General features: G+C 42.7%; 1 protein-coding gene across 1 annotated transcript in view; it reads right to left on the bottom strand.

Moving 5' to 3' along the window:
* T265_12894 (hypothetical protein) overlaps positions 1 to 17,938 on the bottom strand; it is a gene marked incomplete at both ends in the record, with an annotated part of 58,672 nt that overhangs the window by 20,531 nt on the left and 20,203 nt on the right. Inside the window, 4 exons of the mRNA XM_009166069.1 lie at positions 6,509 to 6,710; positions 6,802 to 6,919; positions 10,607 to 10,790; positions 14,809 to 14,989. Of these exons, the coding sequence (XP_009164333.1) occupies positions 6,509 to 6,710; positions 6,802 to 6,919; positions 10,607 to 10,790; positions 14,809 to 14,989 (685 nt within the window). The remainder of the gene's footprint in view (positions 1 to 6,508; positions 6,711 to 6,801; positions 6,920 to 10,606; positions 10,791 to 14,808; positions 14,990 to 17,938) is intronic.

The raw sequence follows: 17,938 nt of genomic DNA, 5'->3' as shown, positions 1-17,938 counted from the left end.
CCTCAGCAAGTCTTTTTCGTGAGCGCTGTCACGCAACCTTCCCCGTTGCTGTACGCTGAGACCGTGTTCGTCCCAGGTTAGGTCGAAGCACGACTTTGTCTAACCCACCGTCAAAGCCTCAGGCTACCGCTACTCTCAAGCTAGTGCAACTTCTTAGAGGGCTCTCGGTACGGAAGTTATATGTTCACGCTAATTTTACGAACAATGTGAGCTTCAGTATTTTTAGAGCTTTTGTAAGGTTATCGTTTCTGATGATAATCCCAAAGATCATTGCCAATTCTATCGAATATGCCATCAGGCTTGAAGCAATCGAAAGGCCTCCACCGTAGACATTGCAGTGAGCTTTCGAACACGGAGAAGAAAAGTCCGATTCAAGCACCGGATGACCATATTTCCATCCGATGTTCGACTGGACAGAACTACCATTTGGCTTCGGTGTTAACTCCACAATTATTAGACTTAATGATGGGCATGCCCTGATGGCAGCACCACATCGTCGTATTTTTACACATGCCAAGTGTCTTGTGAGTACAGTACAGATTGGTTACTGGAAATTGTCCGTTTTAGTGCTTGGACGAGTCATTTCCATGCGGGTGGTTACGAGGGTTGTAGGTCCGCCCCTGACACGTTCTTAAGGAAACGTCATGCCGAACCGATAGCAGCGAACCGTTGACCGTCGAAATTGTTTTGTCCCCCATTTAATGCTTAAAAGTGATTAATACACTAGAAATTTCAGCTGGGTGAACCAGCGATGACCGGTTGTGGAATTACTCGCACGTCCGACTTCAATTTTTTCCTCCGGGAACTCGAAGTATACACCAGTTGGTGAGATGGCAAAAGGACCTCGGCCGTCTCAAGCCTAACCGCAGCTATCCCTCTTGAGGTGCGTTTTCGAATCCCCAAAATTTACAAAGTATTAGCTTCATCTGAACTGAACTGAACAAGCAGCAAAACATGTGCAACCCGATAAGGATAAATACAAGACTACTCACTTTCTACCCATCGGTGAGGCTTAACTGACTGCTGATTAATTTCATACCAAAATATTCATTTAGTGTAGATTTTTCAAAAGCATCCTGAAGAAACAGAAGCCGTCACCCAGTAGGACATAAGACTGTTTGGTTTTACTGATATTCATACCTGTGTACATTTCAGATAGCTTATAAGGGCATTTATTAAGCTAATTAATTTTTGATAATAAAGTCGCAATTCCATATAGTAGTTTAATTTAGCTTTTTGTCAATTGTTGTGGAATGAAATAGCACGGAATGAGTCACTGGTAAAATCAAGAGCCGATGTCTTAGAAATGCGGCCATTTGTGATCTCAACAATTTTGTGGATCATAATCTGTTAGGTACGTGTTCAAACTATAGCTTTGGTTAATTTTCATCTGTATTGCTGATCCTATATAAAGCCTTAGAAACTAGGGGAATGCGTTGAAAACAAACAAGTTAGGGAAATCGTGGCACGTTTGTGAATGATTTACAGACTTCTCTGCACTTATTCTAGTCTTTAAATGCTCTGAGGTGGTGATAACTGAGTGCAAATGACACTTGTTTTGTTTAAAAATCGGGAAAAAACTTACGCATGGTCCTATTTAGGACTTGTTGTTCATAGATGGTGTCACTAAGGTTCACTGATTTTACTTCGATGTGCCCATCCTGATTCGCTTATTCGAAGCACATAGGACTGCTGACATAATATAAACCGGCCTTTTCAGTTTCCAGTGATTTGGCGAGTTTCCGAATACCCCCCTTGATCAACGCCTATTTTTCAGGGAACGCTTTACAATTAGCAAACCCAATTTACAGATTACGCTGTTTTAAAGCTGTTTTCAGGATCTAGAAGTTGACGTGCAAATCTTCTATATGGTGTTGGTTTAACTCTGCCACGAACGATCGATATAAGGTATTCTACAGGATTGTAAAGGGCTTTCTGAAAACTCACCTTCTGAGTTTTCAGTATTCAGCCAATCCGCCGTGGAAAATAAGCTGGAATTTTCTGCTCAGGCTTAATGATGTAAAAAAGACGGGTCGGCATTATTAGTACTCATCTGATGAGCAGCTGACTTCGTTCTCTCCGGGCACATATAGAGCTCGTGAACCCCGGCCATTAGTGAACGAAATCCATCTGCCATTGTGATTCGGAATCATAGGGACTAGATCGTTTGTGGTACTCAGTGATGAGTTCATACAGTGAGGTCATAGATTCTTTGTGCAGAGTTGATTAGAAAGTGATTTTATAGGTTGGAAGACTTAGAACCGTCCAGTTTGCCGTCAGGTGAGAATCCTCCAGATTCTCCATACTCAAAAGCATCTGTGATACCAGCAGGTAAGATCTGTTTGGCAAAACTCTACTGAGGATACTGTCAATCCATCAATACTGTTCAGAATGACTTGCTGACAAGTGCGCACGAACAAGTGTTCGTAGACAAGGAAAGAAGCGCGGTTATTTGGTCTGGACACCAAGCCCCTGAGTTAGGAGTGATTCCAAAGATGTTTCAACTTGAAACGATTATTCTAGGCCAGATAGACACATTCGACTGTTGATTGGTCGGCAGGTCCGCAGAGTGTTCCAAACAAAAGTTTGTCTTTAACAAAGAAATTCAGCTAGTTGATGACAGATCAGAGATAATAATAAGGTATGAGTTAATGTAATCAGTCCAATTACTTTCAATCTATCGGACTCGATTTTCATCATTCATGCTTCCAGGCTTTCAGGAAGGGAACGTTGCGTTGCTCTCTATTCTTTAACAGCCTCGAAATTGACCTGATCAGCCACGACTGATGGAGAATCNAGAAGGGCGGTTATTTGGTCTGGACACCAAGCCCCTGACTTAGGAGTGATTCCAAAGATGTTTCAACTTGAAACGATTATTCTAGGCCAGAGAGACACATCCGACTCTTGGTTGGTCGGCAGGTCCGCAGAGTGTTCCAAACAAAAGTTTGTCTTTAACAAAGAAATTCAGCTAGTTGATGACAGATCAGAGATAATAATAAGGTATGGGTTAGTGTAATCAGTCCAATTGCTTTCAATCTATCGGACTCGATTTTCATCATTCATGCTTTCAGGCTTTCAGGAAGCCTGAGGAACGTTGCTCTCTATTCTTTATCTTTAACAGCCTCGAAATTGACCTGATCAACCATGACTGATGGAGAATCACCATGTCCACACTAAATGACTGCGCATAGTCCTTGTGTACAAATATCTTGGCATGCCCCTGAAAATCCAGACAATCTGGTGAACTAATAACAACTCATACGGCCGTGGTGCCAACACTGATGAGATAACCGTCTCCAAATAGCAATAAATGCAAATATTCGTAAAGTGCAGGAATCCGCACTTTTCCAGCTCTTTGAAATCGAAACAGCTCTGCGGGAAGAACAGTTTTTTATTAACTGCTGCCTGTAAAAATCAATGCACAGTTGCGCCTGTGAAGCTGCAACGTCATGATGTCGCAGAATCCGACAATGACGGAACAATATAGCCTCCTGAAAAATATTCAACACCCAATTTAGTAGCAAAAAGGAGACACTCTAACAGGTGGAGTAAATCTGAGGAAATGATTTTCTCCATTTAAAACTAGTATTTTTTTAAAATATGATTTCGTTGATGATCTCATGTTCCGTAAAATTCTGTGGTAACTTATTGATTTCGTTCATTGCTTTTTCATTGCGCTTGCATTATCACGGGTAAGGTTAAAAATAATTCAGCTATACAATACAACACTACGAACAAAATACCTATCCCTCAAAACCCAAAAATTGCCCAGCGGGTTTCAAGCGTGTGTCACGCTATCTGACTGGGAAGTCCTGACTAGCGGGTCAATCGATCGCCACAACCAGGACAGTTAGTAGGTCAGAGTTCGATGGGTCGGGCACACTAATCGCATCGCTAGAGTGTGAACACATTCGCCTGTTCAGACGTGATAATTCAGATGCGTCCAACATGCGTTGGCAGATTGGTGGTTACACGCCCGCCTTGCATGTCAGATGTCCGAGGTTCAAATCCCGGCACGGCATTGGTGATGAGCTTCCGTTTGGTGTGGACTCATCGGAATAATCACGCCAGAACAGGAGGACGGCCATTCAAGCGAGAGTTGTGTGACTACGAACAACATACAATAATCATTGCTGTAATCATGCCTCAAAAGAAATTCTCTAGAGTACAGTGTAAATATCGGGTGCCACATAACGTCGACTTCAGTAAATCTGCAAAAAACTAGAACGATGGAGTGAGGTGTCAATAGGTCGATTTGTCTACATCGCCTTCTGAGCAGCATATTGATCGGATTGGAGAGTATGCCGGCAGTCACGTTGGGCGGTCCAATGTGTGAGTTTTAGGGTAGACCTTTTTTAACCGGCCCTTATTTGGGGAGACGCCTCTCGCTGCTTCCATAAATATAAACATATTGGTTGACTGAAGAAAACATCTTATTGCCTTCACACCCCTACTTCAGATCGCCTCAACATAGAGGTTCTCTTAGTATAGATAATTGCTGTTCTTATTTGGATATCTTCACGGTGGACTTTTTGGCACATCTGAATCCTAAAAACTGAATTCCAGCCAGTGTGGTCCAAAGGATCCTTGCAGCACTAAAGCTCGGCCATCACCACTACATGTTGGTAGTTTTAGGTCCGTCCACAGATTGTGGACATTCGGAATATCAGTGCTTTTTTATGGTAACATACCTTGGGTTTGTAAATGAGCCTTTACACCACACTACAGCTATTATAACTGTGGCTGCCACAGCATGTACCGACGTCATTGTTGCAATCCAAAATTTTCTCCAATGTTTCTTCGCAAAATCTTTATTCAGAACAACTAGGCATTTCCTGTAATAACGAGTATCGTGTTGAACACGTGCACCAGATGTTTTTCCAGAAAAAAAAGAACAGACCCGATTTCGTTCCACCTGTGTCGGCTATGACCTAAGGAGGACCATAAACCGTCTCTGTTTCACATTGCTGTTTGTTTGCACAAAAGCAGCTATTTATTCGCCACAAGCCAGTGCAGAGTGATGTTGCGCTGATCGAATCATCCGAAAGCGCATTGCCAAAGAGGAATTTTGCCAAACAGGAATTTTATTACGTTGAACGACCCAATTAGGTATTTTATGAAGGATAGGTATTCAAACAACCAATCGGGGATACTAAATTATTCACCGGGAAGTTTTGTTTTGCTTAGCCACATAGCAGTGAGACTTGCTTTGCTCAAAATTACTTTGTTCAGCCTTGGTGCACATGGAAATGTTAGTGATTCACCTTCAAAATTGAGATGTCAAATGAAATATGCTTGAAAGTATTTATCGAAAAAATCGCCTCTCTTTAAGATAACTTGAACATCAAAACTACGAAACCTATCGGGAACGGTCACTCTCTTTCAAGGAGTCCTTACAAAATCTCACTGGACGGCACGCTGATGAGCCAAGGTAGTTACAGTCACTGCAGAAACAGCATTCAGTCTTATAGTTGCATCCAAGCACAGGTGACTCAATTTCCCAGCCTTCCCAGTAGATCTTAGTTACCTGTCGTCCATGACTTTATCGGATACGCCATACAGATATCCACTACAAGCTGAGGGAATAGTGCTCAGCCTTATCTGCATCGAACATATATCGTGGTCGGTCAACAAAACAGGCATTCACGCCGAAGGCTGCAAGCTGACGCCTTGATTAAGGGCGTCCGCACTGCATACTGCCATCTCGTACACACAGTAATATGGAGGGCAGAATACGCTTGAGCGGACTGAAAGCCTGGCTTATTTCACAGAATCGGAATGTGACAAGGGAAGCTTAGCAGTCAGGAACCGAAAATTTGATGGAGCGAATTCTGAAACAGCTAATTAACTGAAATCGGGAACAGCTATTTCTGGTAAACCTGGTAGATCCCACCATACATTTCCTATTTCAACGGCGAGTGAATCGATGAAATTTAGTAAGCTGTAATGTGTACCGAATTCTACAAACCCCAAGAAGACTGAAAGAGTGGAAAATCATAGGAGCATGGTGGGTGTATAGCAAACTGCTGAACACAGGCAACCAACAATTTGGACAGTATCCAACTTACACTCTCCTTTGGAAGGATCCTCTAGAAGTGCTAACCGATATGCTTTATCTGGAAGTTGATCGCTCAGAGGAGGAGCAAATATCTTCGAACTGCAACCTCCTTTTTATTATATTTCGCACTTTGGTTAGAACGATCCAGACAACCAAGGGTTGTTTTATCTTTTGCGAGTTGTTTGATGTAAATACTATCAAACAACTGCACCAGTAGTCTGGTGATTATTTGAGGATGTGAACAGTTGGTTCCAACCAAGTTTTCTACCTCAGTGAAATTCTCATTGGATACCAAGTAGTTCTCAGCTTTCCCACTCATGTTGACCAGCGATGAACTGAACTCTTTCGGTGACATGCCAGATAACCTGGGACATATGCAGAGTGCAAAGCGAACCGTAATGGAAGGCTCGAATAACCAGAATATAGAACAATTTTCGAAAGAACACTTACTCCACTCGGGGGTAAAAATAAACGTAATCCCCACTTCAGCGTACTGCCGAGTGAGTGACCAGCCAAACGTGAACAACAGGATCCCGAGAAGCATTGGCACCAGAAACATGTTGGCTTTCTCGATCCATCGTATGCCACCAAAAATACAAACGGCAACAATGAGCACGGCAATTGTGTGAAACAGTACGGGCCAATATGAATCCTGCAGGAGTAAGCGGAACATCGGAGACACAAGCGTTAGCTTACATCCGAGTCGGTGATCCAGACTAGCTCAGTAAAATCTGATGACTCACTCTGGCAAACTCGTTGAAAATATTGACACTGGCGACCTCGTCCAATGGTAAGCTCGGTAGGGCACACGACTTGTAGAAGTAATAGAGACACCAACCCACAATCACGGAAAAGTAGGCGCTGAAGCAAGATGTCATTTTGAACGTTAAGTGGAGGGGACTAGGAGACATCCACTAATGGAAATGACAACCTGTCCTAACAGGTGTTTTGAGCAGAACTGGTCATGAGATAATGCAAAACCACCGATGCAACGAAAGCAAGTCTTCAAACATGGATACATTTGGACCGCAGATGGTTACAACAAGACGTTTGTTTCGCAAACTGACACCAAAGTGAAACGACAGAATATCAGCACATAAGATTTGGTCAGTAGTATTAGGACAAATCAAGAAGCGAACGTGTGATATATTCTATAACTATATGAATGCAAGACTGACAAAGTGGTCGTTCCAGTGTTAAATGAGGCCACTAAAATTGCTTATTCCTTATATCTTTAGGGGGAAGCGAATCCCCATTCTTTCTTCAATCCAACTATAAACAGCCGGATAGCAGGATGTAGTGTTCTTTATCTTCCAGCCGTCCAGCTCACGTCACATGGCCGATTCCTTCTCGGCAGCCTGAGCGGCAACTCATTACCGGAATACTTGTGCGGCGCTGGAGGTCTACTACCTGAGCAGCCCACTTACATTTTGTGAATAGTGAAAAGGTTTCGAAGTGTGGAATCTGTTCCTACAAGGCATATAAAAAAACCGCGACATTGCTCCGTACTCTGTACAGCTACAAGATACTCATCGTGCCGATCACGTCAAATAGAACTGAAGTTTCGGCATGATGCGAAAGAACTGAAGGAGGGTGGAAGAGGCGGAATTTTAGGAATTCGAGAAAAGAGTGGAAATTCTGAGTTTTCTAACCATACTGATTGTGAATCTGTTGCACCGTGTGATCAAATCATGTCACGGTGATCCTGTTTCCATTTTGCTCTAACTCTTCTTATCTTGCTGAATATATCTCCACCACCACCAGACTAGTATTCGCGGACGGATCACGCATGTATCAATCACACTTAGAGGCGCATATAATTAAAAAAAATTTTAAAGCAAATACAGCTGCACAACTATGTTTCTGTCCTCGTTTTTTACACACGGAATCGAGGACCACCATTCCAGTTTTGAGGTCTATTCCAGAAATTCCCAGTCAAGTGAGTACATTCCAACGATTAGTGAACAAACGTAAAGCTCATCAGTTAGTGAAATCATTGGTGTTTCCAGAAGAAATGAAGAAGACGGTGGATCGGGCAACTAAACTACTTTTAAGTTGAAGGGTTTATTTTGCAGGTGAAATCTGAAAAGCAGGGAAGCACTGTGTCATCTTTGTTCGTCATCATATGCAGTGAGCACTTCACGGGTCTCAAAGGGGCCTCAAACTAGCGTCTTCTAGTTAGCGGCCATTCGGCCACAAGCAGCCGACCAGATATCTGATTCCACTGGTGTTGAGTGTGATTTGTCTGAGAGACCTCTGCATTCCATTGTTTCATTAAAGATTACAAAAGAAAATATGACGAAGTGAACCTATGAATTTAGTGGTGACTCATTAAAAGTACAGGCCAAAGTGGAATTTTTTGTCTGATCAATTGACCAAACGTTCGTAGCGATCTATGGGATAGTTTCAAATCTTGCCAGTGCACAGCGTTGTTTCTCGAGTTTTTAGCATAGATTAGCTGCGTTTGCAGGATGAAATAACTATTTTATAAACTTTCAAACAGCCAAAAATAATTCAAGTTGAGTTTTTTCAAGCACCCTGAATTTGATGAGGAAAAATGTCAGGTTATCGCCACAGACTGTACAGTCTTCACTTTTCATATCACCTAATTTTACCGATAAAAAAGAATGATTTTCAATATTAGTTCCATAATAATCCGCAAAGTATCTTGTTAGGTAAACCATACTAGAAAGACTAGTGGCGTTTAGTTATATGATGAAGAAAGTGCGTGGAATGAAAACAACTAAAAACCACTCATTTAATTTATAGACTTGCAGAAGCGACCGGCGAAGTTCCAATAGAAATTGGACGAGTAGTTCCAAAACAAGCACTATGAGGGAAAAGATGCTTTGGCTCACAGTTGGGGCGAACCACCTTCGGTTGCTCTTCCCTGAGATGGACGCATTACGAATTGCACGCTACGTCCAGGCACATGGAGCTTCTCAGTTACCGAAGTGGTCACTCAACATTCAGAAGTCAGGGCTTTCACTCCCGGGAGTCCTGTGTTTATACCCCTGTCCGGACATCTCACTCCTTGACTGGCCTTCATTTAGTGAGATTACACTACTACATTACAAGTACAAGCCACCTATTCCAAAAGGTGTATTTATCTGTCTGTGTAGGAAAGCCAAATATCACAGAGCCATACAGGGCACGTTCTGGTTACCGAATTGGTTGATCAACCTCCAGGGAAAACATCATCATAATAATCACAAACAGCGAAGCACTATCCAGTCAAAACTGCCCTTCTCTTTAAGAACTACCTGAAGGGGCGGACCAGAAGTGTCTTTCCTTAACGGTGATATCTCAGGACGGTTCCAGTTACAACAAATGAATGGGTAAAAGCTGGGATAAAATCTCAGTATTGAAGCAGAATTCATATGAAGGGGTCAGCAACCATAAAACAAAAAAAGAAAAATGAATTCATCACATCCAGCCCGTTTGAAAGAAGATAATTGACTCAATCTCTCTGACTCAATATGCAATCATAGCAGATAAAACCCTGGAGGTAAAGTTAGAAAAAATCCGTTAGAACATTTCCAAATGAAACGTAGAGAGGAAACAGGAAATCGCCAGTGTTTGGATAGAAACCACATTAATTCTGTCGAGCTTGTCACGTATCCTACATTTTTCGATGAAAACACTTATTACTAATTGATTACATCGTCTTGGAAGTTGGATGAAACAGTATGAAGATTGAGGCCAACCATTCGAACAAAAAATCCCAAAGCTTGGATTACGCATGCCATTATCCTGTGTTATCCATCATGCTATTCTAAACGGATTGTAGCAATAAAAAACCGCCATCAGGTGCCAGCGGCAGATTTCTTTTAGTTTTCGGTGTTTACGGGATTTATAAAGTACTCAGTCGCATAACTCTCGTTTGAAAAATCGTCCTCATGTCCTGGCTCAACCATTTTGATGGGTCCACACCTAAGCATTGGCTTAAGTTTCGTTCTTATCAAAGGTCATCACTCCGCACAACTGACATGCCAGACGAAAGTGTTACCACTATTCCACCAGCGCACGCTGGTGGTGAATACGTTCGGGCTTGTTCAATGCGAGTGGATAGCCGGACGCCTCGAATGACGTCCTGATGGCATATCTTGGTTATGTCGATCGATTGGCCCGTCTGGGTGAAACTTCGATGTGTACTTTCGGGGTCGGGGTAGCTACCACTCGTCTACAACCTATCAGATGACATGTCTATTAACAAAAGTCTCAGAGACACCCTGGTAATTTAGGTTGATTTCTTCCACCTCTGAGCCGGTCATATGTCTCATTCATGCCATCTTATTACAACACCTAAGAGCAACTAAGGGTCATCCGCCTAAATCATGAATGCATTTGTTTTCTGACAGGGGATGTGCCAAAGATCACTGGCAGTGTGTAGTGTGCTAACAGCAGCAAACATATCTGACTCATAAGGGTGAGAGCAGAATGATACGGAAGAAAATCACTGTCAATGCGAAAAGTGTTGATTAAAGAGCAGTCATTATTAAAAAAGCAGGTAGAGTGATGAATGTAGGGCCGAATCAGCTTACTTACGTGATCATATAGGTCACACCCACAATCCAACCACCAAGCCATATCAGTTTGCTTCCAAGAAATTTGTGGAAGGCCCCAAGTGGTGATGTTCTGGTGAATCGTCCCAGGGAATACTCGACGATGCTAAGTGGCAGAGACCATACGAACAACGATAGGACCCAAGCGATCAGAAATGTCAGGCTGCCTGTAGATGGAGTGTAGAACGAAGAAAAGTGTCAAAGAAACAAAACACCGGCCAGCTAGTATTAACAAACCCTATACAACTTGAAGAGTACTGATTATGAAGGATTCAATTAGCCTTTAGTTTACAGTGGTCCCACTGAGTAGTGGAGTTCCTAAGTAGCGGACAAAGCTACTGGTAGCATCCGATTTTATCAACTAAACAGTCTTGAAAATTGTCGTCACTTAAAAACATTTGCGATATAGACATTCTAAATAGCACTCAAGGGCATGAGAGATGTAGAGATACTTCAGAAGAAGATGTTTGTTGTCGACGTTCAGCACGTCACATGCAGCCTGTGAATGACATCTTACGATACCTCATAACTCGTAACTCTAATCAATGCAGGTTTATGTTCTCCGAAAAAATCCAGGTCGCTGATACTGACTGATACTGTTTCCTCGTTTGCGCCATGCCAATAAGACTCACTAACGTGTACTCGGAAAGCTCGAGAATGGTACTAAATTAGTGTTCTCAGAAATAAGGAGTGATGCGTGAGTGCAGGATAGGGTAGATAACTGCTTGCAAAAGCTGTTGATTAGGTAAGGTGGTTGTCCGCACGGAGCTGCATAAATGCGATATAATTATAAGGATATTGATGACTAAATAAGAACTTCGAAAGGCGCAAATTAAGCATGTTTCCACCAACGGCAGCAGCCACGAGGAAATGGTCACAGTCAGAGGACCCTGTTGAACAGTCATACTTGATGCATGAGTTGACCCAATAACCATGTGGAAAGTTTGATGTTAACTAAGAACACGCTTACTTTAGTCCAGAGGAAAATACCAAGTGTCCGGAATGCGAAAAAGGATGGTGATAATGAAGAAGCTGGAACAACGCTGACTTCATTTTTAACAAGCTAATATTTTGCACCGGTCTGCGCTGCGTTCCTGATCAATATTGACGACCGAAAACTTAAAGCGTCATCAAACAACTGCACCTCCCGGATAGAACCTGAGAAAAGAGCAACTGAATCTCAATCGCTTTTATTGATGAATTCTTAATGTAGGTGATCCTGTAGTGATTCTTAACTGATAATTTCGACTCGCCAAGTTACGGCACTTCAACTAAGAGCGCATCACCATTTGAACTCTATAATTTTGTTCCTGTGGATCGTCAGCATTCTTCGAGAAAAATGGTTTGCCCCATTCCGCACAATAATTTCCGCCCGACCTCTTAAAGTGCAACAGAAATATAACTTTAACATTGAATCAGACCATCAAGATGGGAGATTCGGCTGGATTCAGTTGAGCCTCCTGTCAGGACGAAATTCGGATGATAAGCCCCAAGAGGGGCGAAATCGATCGTGGGTGGTTCAAGCGTCTTAGTAACATTGTGAGAAGAGTCCAAGTGCTCCGTTACTCACAGTCAAATCAGACGTCCTTCTACGAAGTGTCGAATGAACGTAGCACAAATGATGCGGGTGACTAAAGCGGTTGAGTGATCCCGCTACAACAACTAGCATTTAACTTCAAAACCGATGTTCTCTTGTTGTCCTCGGTAGTTCCTTCACTTTCCTTATTACGTTCATCTACATGCACATAACCACGTTTTCACTTGCACAAAGAATTTTTTAATTCGTTCACACATCTCAAATAACAACTAAAGGACTCATTGCTTGCTACGGTACATCCATTTCTATATTCAGTGTTAGAGACAAATGCCTCCGAAGTTGACATAACTGCCTTCTATTTTAATTCTATCTATAGGGAAGATTGTCATCCGTGCATTGTAAAAAAAAGGCATAGGCAGTGGTTGAAGCTATTTACAAAATGAAGAAGCCACACTTCGTCGGTCATTTCAGACTCGTCAACGAACAACGCACGCTTGTTTTTATGAACGAAAACAAATATACAGACAAAGTTAGCTGTGACAAAATACCGCGTCGGTAAAGTGAGTGCCAGGAAGACGTTGTGTATCGACCAGAAACAGCAAGCTTAGAAGCTAATGTACTAACTTGTGATTGTTTTGGTGTCTGAATGAACAGACGTTACAAAGAATACACACATAGGATATTTTGTCAGTCATGTTACATGAGTATCACATTTTGTGTGCTCCATCCGCTGTTGAAGATATCCGTCGTGCATCTCCAAAATGCCCAGCACGTTCACAAACTACGATCACACCATCCCACTGGACACATATTAGTGAAAGGCAACCAATACTTCGGGTTTATTTCGAAGAGCCTCCACAGTCTAGATTTAGAAACCTTGAAATTTCAACCTCCCNCTGGGCGGGGGAGGGGGTGAGCTGCCATAAAAAAATATATCTATGTTAGTCTACTCTGACCGTCTACTGAAAGTTATCTATTCTCAGTACTACCTAAAACCACAGAATTAACGAACGTTCCTCTTCCTGAATGAGTGCAAAATTGGATGAAACCGTTAATGGAACAGGCTGAAGCTTTGGTTCTTCTGATGCTTGTGCAGGCTTCCGGTAGACAACAGGGGTATTTTAATCTCTTATTACGAATAACACTATCTTCTATGAAACTCACTAAAAATGAGTGTTTCAGTCAAGGGTAAGCGGTGATGGGTTCCACGTTAGGCAGTGAGGATCAGGCTGACCAAACCGTAGGAGACGCTTAGGGGCCGAAAGTAAGCAGGATACATCTCAGCTAGAACCTCGCTCTTCATTGTTATTGGTTGTGTGTTTCTTTCAAAATGCTATCTAGTGGTTTATTTACTACAGGAAGCAAAGATAGTTCCAGAGAAAACGACGGTTCCTGTATTATTAATTGGAAGAGTGCCTTGAAATGCAGACGAATAACAAACAATCCACTTTCCATTGTCTTTTGGCGCACGGCAGACATGTGGCCCGTAGGTAGCATGCTTTCTGTGACACCAACAGGATACCCAAGTCTGGGAGGGGAGATCCATTATCAGGATTGAGGTTTCCGGTCAGAAACTAATACCTCAGTTCCACAGAAACACAAGAGATAACGCACCTAATCGACACTGCGTCGGCTATAAGCTGTTATACGCCTTGTAAATCAATGTGCCTGTGAACACTTTTATGTTTGTGAGCCATAAGTTGCTCTGTTGTGCACCATGGTCGGGTTTGCATTTGTAAAACAGTGGCGTATCTGGATATAACTGATTTTATTGATTCGGTGCACAAGCTGCAGAATCTGTAAAACCGATGGTCTGATTCTGATGAAGTTCAGCGTGAACTATTATTTAAACCAGCTCCGGTAATCGGTAGTAGATACTACGGGTGATATGTGTGTGAGAGACTAACAGATAACAAGGTTCCATAGCTGAGCTGCGGTCCTTGCAGGATGTTTTGGCAGCACGAGAATCACCAGCTCGTCAAGCAGCTACAAAATTAACAGAGAGCTTATTTGCAAATAATTGTACGTACACAAGTGGGGAATAGAGTTAGGGGAAAAGCGCAGCCCAAGTCTCTCTGATACGCCTCAAGGAAAGTGAAACAAGTAGTGGGTTGTTGAAGGGTTATGGGTGGCGTTAAATCAAAAAAGCAATCTAAGCAACTGCCAGGCTGTGGTCACTTTTGCCGGGTATCAAGACAGTTTACCATCATTTCCAGAGCACGAGCTCCAAACGTTTTTCACATCAGTATATCTTTTCTCTAAGCAAACACTGCAACACGATATTGGACTTTTATTCACGGCAGTTCAGTGAGATGGAAAACAGCACTAGTTATAAACAGCCTTAAAACAGCTTGGCGTATTTTCATCAACAGAGCCAAAGTTTCAGAAGCACAAGTTGGACTTTGTTCGCATGTGGTGCTAGCTTCCAATCATCGCGCTCCGACTGAATTATTTGTCAGTTGTGGTTTGCTCCAAACAGCTGTTTGGTAGTACGACCGAATTCGGGGACACCTAAAATGCTAGGACTAAGGTCTTCGGACACTGACTGCCTTCAGTTAACGAGAATATCGTGCTTTCGGTCGATTGATATCCCGACACTTCTGGCCCGGCCATCATATTATAAGACAAAATATGAAACAGACGCTTACCTTTTGGGCTGGAGGCGGTGGCAATGATACGAGGGAAGCGCCAGATGTTACCCGTACCTACGACGCAACCCAAGCATGATAATAAGACTCCAATCGAACTGTCAAACGAATTTAGTTCCGCATGTGGGGTGTGCGACTTTTCACGGGCTGTCAGTGATTCGGATATAGTCTTTAAGAAGGACTGAAGGGGAAAATACAATTTCAAAATAGGTTTTGATTAAGTAAATGCGTAAGTAATGAGTAAGTAATGAGTAAAGTAATGAGAGAAAATAACTCTGAAAAACTACCGTGCTGAAACTATTGTGAGCAGTATTTAACTTTCGCGGTCCTCGCTTGTCACATGGAAGAGCAACAATTTTGCTTACGTTAGAAAGACTGACAGTGAGATGTAAATGTGAGCATCTATTCGATAATCTAATGTATTGAATTCAGCTAGCGAAACATGTCTACCAGGCTAGCAAAACAACTTAATAAAGGGGCTATAAGAAGGCCTTAAAGAATTTGTGAACGTCCGATCCACTTTTCAGGAGAGGAATCCGAATGATACTCCCTGTGACCAGGTTAACCGCACCAAAATTTATTCGTTGTTCACGCTCCAACAAAACACATCAAGCACAAAGTTATGCCAAGGTCATTCGGAATTTTTACAACCGAGGCCAGATACAGGCCAGTTTGAAAAAAATAAACACCACGTTACTAACACATACCGCTGTAGCGCTAACAACGTGACCAGTGTCCTCGAGGTGATGTGCGTTCCGGAAAATTCCAAAACATTCACTTTTTCGCTCAAGAGACTCAGACGAATGGTGTTCGCATGCAATATGTCTGCGTCGCAGTCCAACATTCAATGGGCGATCAAATCAGTGCAACACAACAGATAGTCTTGGTGATCACCTCTCATTTGAGTTCCACTTTTCGAAATCGATACTACTTTTTGTAATATAAAGCACAACTTATCTGGTAGATGATCGTGAGAGATAACTAATCTTCCAGTAGGATTTGTGGAGTTCATATGAAATCATTGTCTGTTATCTACATATTGAATTTGGTTCGATAATATGGTAAGTATCGAATGCATGTAAGAACAGGCAAGTGAGGTTTGAATCAAATGCAGGTGTTAAGTTGGACGCTGCAATTGGAAAGGTGCAAACAGACTTCATGGTCCCAGTTCTAATCATACTCGGGTGCCTGAGTGTGACAGACGGCCGCCTTATCAAACACAACGAAGAGATCGGATAAGGGGAATAGATTAAGGAGGATAACTTCAGTCCCGTCCACTAGCTTGGGAAGGCAGGATGTAGTTGATCCTAAGATTGGCCGCCCAATAGCCGACGATCCGTCCCGGTACAGTAGGGGTTGAGGAAGCGTTTCGATATGAATGTTCTAGGTTGTCCACCCTAAATGGTCCTATTTGGCCACTTAGGCAAGTGATCTTGGGAGCGTACAGATTTTGAACCCTCATCAGAGCCTGGTTCCGAATGCACTTCTCCATTCCTTCCTTGTGAATATTTATTCTGTTCCCTAACCCAAATAATCTGTGTCTAGATTCTTAAATGTCCAATCCGAACAGTTGTCGCTTTTCGATGTCTTTGGTACCTGTTGATTCGTCACGTTTGACACTTTTGTGGGAAGCTGTGAGTTAGTCTTTTTGTACTGTTCCATTTCTGCTGTATCGCTCCGCCGATCGTCCGACTTGAACAACCAGAATCAAAGTTTTGTTTGTGTTGGCGTTTAGCAAGTAAAATGGTTATGGCAGCGTAGCACTTGGCTTCGATGTTTTTCGACTTGGCTGGGACCACCTGTTTAGCAATGTAAAATGCTGTGGCAGCGTAGCACTTGGCTTCGATGTTTTTCGACTTGGCTGGGACCACCTGGGTGCACGCGATGCAGTACTGATAGGAGTCCAGTTAAATTCGTTACGAGCGCGTCGCTTTGTGTTTTACCTATCTAGGTGATCGTGCATACACAAATGTAGTTCAGGATGTACCTTAAGGTAGCGTGTACAGTCAAATCTAGCCATGAGAAACACGCTCGGAGGACCGAAATCTTCCCGAGCGCCGAGTTTCTACTCGTTAGTGTAGCCAAATCCCCGACGTTATCTACCGATCGTTGTGAAATTTAAATTCCCAAATTTACAGCCCTCAGTTACAGAAGTGTTCCCAGAATCGTAGTGTCCCTGGCATGAAATTGAGGGACAGTTTTAGGTTATCGAATTAAGTTCCACGTATTTAACATTACCAACTGCAAACATACTTGTATCGTGCTCCACACCACCTTTCGTAACACGCATGACACAATCTTCTCCATAGCACACTACGGACTTGAAATCACTCGTAATGTGTCACACTGACAAACTCTTTGTTCTCATTCAGTTAGCTAACCATTCAAAATGGTAACAGGGCTTTGTTCTTCCCAATCCTTTGTGTATATGATGGTAGCAGTGGTGAAATAATAATAATAATGACAATAAAAATCATAATAATGAGACAATAATGGTAATTACACTTTGTAATACGATGGTATTTCCCTGTCGCACTGGCTGGCTTTATCACGATTCAGAGACAAACCCTGGAAACTGAGAATAATGAGCTGGTTGAGGTCTGGATTAGTGACCAAATGTATCTTCGATCATGAGGGCCGTAGTAAAAAATCAAATCAGACGTCGCGCCCTAATTTTCACACCCACATGTAACTGCAGCCAGGGTGTTTCGCTTCAGACGAAGATCTGTCATAACGTCCCAGAACACCAGCCCCATGCAGTTTGGAGCGTCCTGACGCCTGTTCGGTCTTCATAAATTATCGTCAAAATATGACACCACACCAGTGCCGCCTGAACTCATTTTACCCAGAAGCTTATGAGTCTAGATGCACAGCAATGAGACACTGGGGTTGTTGTTGTTGTTGTCTGCGATTGTTTTCGGTCCTTGCGGAACCATATCTCATGCATCCTCTTCTGTACGATGGGATCCTTAATTCTTATGGAAAAAATATATATAAAACGTTCAGCTGTAGCACCCTTTCGATGCCCAACTGCCATGGCCACCCAAAGGAAGCACGAGGGCTGGGATACTGCCAGGTTGCCCAAGCCTAGACAGGGGAAGTCGAGAGGCGGAGGTCGGATTCGAACCAC

Source organism: Opisthorchis viverrini (assembly GCF_000715545.1).
Source record: "Opisthorchis viverrini unplaced genomic scaffold opera_v5_21, whole genome shotgun sequence".
NCBI lineage: Eukaryota > Metazoa > Platyhelminthes > Trematoda > Opisthorchiida > Opisthorchiidae > Opisthorchis > Opisthorchis viverrini.
This window is presented reverse-complemented; position numbering and strand designations above follow the sequence as displayed.